The sequence below is a fragment of the Echinops telfairi genome, unplaced genomic scaffold (assembly GCF_000313985.2).
Source record: "Echinops telfairi isolate 266 unplaced genomic scaffold, ASM31398v2 ScPeMD7_7468;HRSCAF=8506_0, whole genome shotgun sequence".
Lineage (NCBI taxonomy): Eukaryota > Metazoa > Chordata > Mammalia > Afrosoricida > Tenrecidae > Echinops > Echinops telfairi.
Window position 1 is genome coordinate 3,269,189 of NW_022111369.1, and position 4,848 is coordinate 3,274,036.

Here is a 4,848-nt window from a genome sequence, read left to right on the forward strand (position 1 = left end):
AGCGGAACAAGATAACCGACTTAATCTTCCTAGTAACACGTGAGTCGCCATGTATCATTTTAATCTGCAAAACACTTGGGCTGAGTCGTGTCACATGCTGATTTCACTTTTCTATGAGAAAGTGACTCCCTGGCTCAATGATGGATTGCTCGGTCTCTTTAAACAACAGTCAAGATGGTGAATGCCCTGGGGTGATAGACAGAGTGTGCAATGGGGACGGGGCAAATCTGAGGGCCCTGTTCAAGTTCACCTGACAAAGCAGGAGCAGTCTGCAAGCAGCATTCGAGAAAGGATTATTCACACTGGCATTATAGTTTTGAATGCATTTTTTCTCCTTGCGCAGCTGCAAAGCTCCCTCACATTGAAGGTTTGTGCACCACAATAAAGAGATTTATTTTTTCTCTCTCCCTCACTCTCTCTTGCTTCTTACATTTGACACCTAGTTTCCACTGAACTGTTCAGGCAGAGAGGACTTCTGTATAGCCAAACCACACAGAAAAACAACAACAACATTACCTTCAAAACAGTCGCTATGCTGACCGACAGGAACTCAGTCTAGCATTTTTGATATCTGAAAGGACAAAGATTCGGACTCTCTCTAAATTGATCTCAGTTCCTGAAACATATTGTTAAGCATAGTCATTTCACAAATCTTTACATGCAAAAGAGGGAAAAAAGTTAAAGAAAGTATTTCATTCTAATTTAGAGAAATGAGTGGGATTTTCTAAAAAGGAAAAAAATTATTTGCAAAATTCCCAATCTTCCTTTTGCTATGAGAATAAACATTAAAAAGTAGGGTGAAGAAATTAGAGAAATGGAAACAAAAGAAAGTTCTTTATAAATTAAAAGTGAACTAAGGAAATTCTATTTGTTTTTCTTTCCTTCTAATTTTCCATCCTTCCATCTTGTTGCAAAACAGTGTTCAGAAAATGTAGAGAATTCAGATTTTTAAAAAAAGTTTATTTATGTTGTTGCAAGAGTTCGTTTGCTCATATATACTCTGAGTATCTAAATGCATGGAATAATTAATGGCGCCTTAGTTGTTCATTTACTCATTTAGTTATCTCTTTGAAGAAAAGACATGCTCAGAACTAACTGTGAAGTAGACACTAAAATAAGCAAGTGCTGGGGGTACAAACCCTCACTCATCTGTCATCTGTTGGACTGATGACTAGCTTGTTGTAACGATGCTCAAAGGTATGCCACTGATAGTTCAAATGCCAACTAGCAGGGTGACCCAAGGTGAACAGGCTTCAGCAGAGCTTCCAGACTAAGAACAGACTCCGAAGATGGAGTAGTAGCTGGTCCCCTTTGGAGGGATTAGCAACCGAACACCTTATGAATATCAATGGAACAATGTCAGATATATGGTTGAAGATGGGACTCTCAGGTTGGGAGTCATTCTAAATACAAGTGGGGAAGAGTTAGCTCCTCACAGTGGAGGGGACCTTACTGACACAGATGGGACAGAGCGTCTTCATTTGTGATGGAGCATGACTCAGAAGGAGAAGCGGCAGCTTCAGAAGCACCCACTGACAATGGGAATGTGGACTGGGCGAGGTATGAACCCAGGAAGACTAGAAATCACCAAGAATGAGACGGAGTTCCAATGAATGTGGCCCAGGACTGTGTGAATGCTCTCCCTGCTTTCCTATGACATGTATTGATGTAGTAGACAGGGATCTACCTTTGTGAATGAGTGTTATCGAAAGTTTTGCCCTATCACCAACTCCCATTGTTTGTGTAAAGAGCATCCAGTATTTTAAAAGTTTAATCTATACAAATGAGCAACTCATGTATTGTAGAATGAAGACGACCTATACTTGTGCAAGGCTTTTCTCAACAATGGTTTAAATTCTGAACAACTGGTTAACTTAATGACCTTGTGCTCTAAGAGGATGATGTACCATGTTCTGTATCATAAAATGCTACTGAAGGCCTCAAAAGTGAACCAGAGGCTCACTTATATATACACCATATCTATGTGAATGGATTTGGGGATTGCACTTATTTCTAGCCCTAATCTAAGTACAGTTCCTTCTTCAGATAGGGCCCTGCTTGGCGCGCACCCTCATGAAGAGATCATTGAAGATGTGGGTGTTATAGCAAAGTGTGGAGAAGAAACCAGATGGTGCTCTCATGTCACAAAGAGGCCCTTAAAGGCTCATCTTAAAGCAAGCAGCCATCTAAGTGAGGTGTCAACTAAGTCTGCATGGAGGAAGCACACCAGCCTGTGTGATACAGGATTGTAAATTACAAAATCCAAATCTGAGGAAGGGAATGGTATCGGAGTTCAATGGCGAACACTCAGTTTGGAGAAGGCTAAGGATGACGGTGGAAGCCCAAAATCCATTTTCAGGGTCCCCACATGGATTAAGCCTCCAGTGAATCTCTTTTAAACATAGTCCAGGGAAGTGAATAGCCTTGTTATCAGACAGAGAGAATTGTGAAGTTGATTATGGCAGATGTCATCAAATTAAAATATAAATCTTATAACTGTATCTCGCTTTTGATTCATTTTAGGAACCCTGGTGTTATATGTTGGGCTGCTATCGGCATGGCTGTCAGTTCGAAACCACCAGCAGCTCTGAGGGAGAAAGACTGAATCTTCTACTCCCGTCAGCCATTAGTCCCAGGAGTCTACAGGGGGTTGCTATGAGTCAGCACTGACTCGATGGCAGTGAGTTTCACTTGGCTTGGTTTTAATGCATTTGAAACTTGTTTCAGTTTTTAGCTTTCTTTTTGACTGAGGTTTTCCTATGTGTATCTAGTCATTGTTGTTAGGTTTTTTGTTTGCTTGTTTTCTATTTGTGTTTTGTATGATTTTCTGTATATGAAATCCAGGATAGGTGATCTATAGCTACAGTAGCTGGATTGATAATTGCCTAGTGGCAAGGCAGGGGAGGATGCAGGGTGGGGTGATGGGGAGCTAACAACAATGAGTATGGGGATAAAATACTCTGCAGTTGATTGTGGTGATAGCTGTACAAATCTTAATATGTTTGAATGATTAAATTGTTTGATATGTGAACTGTATGCCAATAAAGCTATTTTTTTTAAAAAGAAGACTGATATCCTAGGCATTAGTGAGCTGAAATAGACGAACTTGTTTAATCAAATCATTGACAAGAACTAGCCTGATAGCCATGCCCAAGCGTAAATGTACCAGGTTGGAAGGAGAGAAGAACTTATTGTTAGTAAACTGCATGAAGTTCTATTGTGTTATTAATCCAGATAGACTATGACTTACTCAGCTTCTATACAGATGGTCTGGTCAAAGAAAGACGTTGACATATTTCATTACATTTCTCATGTTGGTTATTAAAGAAATAAAAAATCCCTCTCTTTCCAAAATTGGTGGTAACATCTTTCTTGTCAATAGAGTGGATCTGAGGATCTGTGAGGTAGATGAGCCCTTTTCCATCACCAGTCACCCAACCTAGAAGAGAAACAAATGCAGCTGAGGATCAAATTTCCTATAAATGTCGGTAAAATGCTTCAGGAAAAAAACCTATATATATGTATGTATTTATTTAAAGAAACTTAAAAACTGGCGTATACTGTGGCCTATGATGCAAGAAGTAGGTGGTGGGCTGCTAAGCACAGGGTCTGAAGTTTGAAATGACTAGTGGACCCTTAGGAGAAAGATAAGGCTGTATGCTCCTCTAAAGAGCTGCAGCCTCTCAAACCCACAGGGGCAGCTCCACTCTGTCTTAAAGGGTTGCTATGGGTTGGAGTTGACTCAGTGGCCGTGAACTTTTGAGTTATGCTTATTAAAATTATGGTAAGGGATTTGGTGTTAAAGAGGACAGTCCTCAGGAGCCCCAGTGGTGTGGTGGGCTACGCATTGGGATGCTAACAGCAAGGTCGGCAGTTTGAAACCACTAGTCACTCCATGGGAGAAAGATGGGATATTCTACTCCATGGTGATTTACAACCTTGGAAACCCGAAGTTCTACTTTGTCCTGTAGGGCCACTAGGCGTCAGAGTCGACTTTATGGCGGTGAGTTTAGTTCAGTTTATCTTGGTCTTAGTTCAGTTATGTTTAATAGGGAAATATTAGTAAATGTACTTGTGGTAGTTACATAATCTGGTGTCAACTTGAGACGATTAAGAGTGAAGGGGTGTGGCCCAACCAGAATCAACCCCACCAAGGAAAGGAGTGCCACAGAAAATGAAAATAGATCGTGTGGTGAGGGAAAGGAACTGACCTACCATACCCAGAAGCAAACTGAAGCAAGTGAAGGGGGAGGAAGGGAGTGGAACACACCAGGGCCCACCAAGCTCAGAGGGCGATAGTGTAGCTCAGAATGGCCAATGCACAGAGAGGACCATATGGTCAGCCCCACTGCGAGATGTGACATCCTGCACTGACCCATGGTCCTACATGGGACAGCACCGGGGACACAGTGTGGGATATATGACCGAGCTGACCCCACCACACTGAGGCAAAACACTGGGGGTGTGCAATAGAGCAGCATGGGAAGCAGAGCAAAGAGGTCCCGAGGGAGTATCAAGGATGGACTTTGGGGCCAGGGCGTGGCACCCCATTAGACTTGTCTGGAAAACACTCCTAAAGGTCAACAAACAGACCTTGAACTATTTTCTTTTTTTTTTTAATTAAAAAACTTTTTTTCTCTTCTTTTAGATTTTGTATGTCAGTGACTTTTTGTTAGTTTGTTGGTGTTGCTGCCACTGTCCCCTTGTTCTTATGAGCCACTTTGTTTGGTGCTGTGGAGGCCATTCGCAACGTTATGTGCATATTATTATCTCTGCAGGTCTATCTAGATAAGATAGGCTGGATAAACAATGTGTGAAGAAAACAACAGGACCAAGGTCCCCAGCGGG

At 41.7% G+C, this 4,848-nt stretch overlaps 1 protein-coding gene across 1 annotated transcript in view; it reads right to left on the reverse strand.

The window, feature by feature from the left end:
- Positions 1–3,037: 3,037 nt before the first annotated feature.
- ALPK1 (alpha kinase 1) overlaps positions 3,038–4,848 on the reverse strand; it is an 88,450-nt gene continuing 86,639 nt past the window's right edge. Inside the window, exon 13 of the mRNA XM_013004866.2 lies at positions 3,038–3,439. Coding sequence (XP_012860320.1) covers positions 3,258–3,439 — 182 coding nt within the window. The 3' untranslated portion in view covers positions 3,038–3,257. The remainder of the gene's footprint in view (positions 3,440–4,848) is intronic.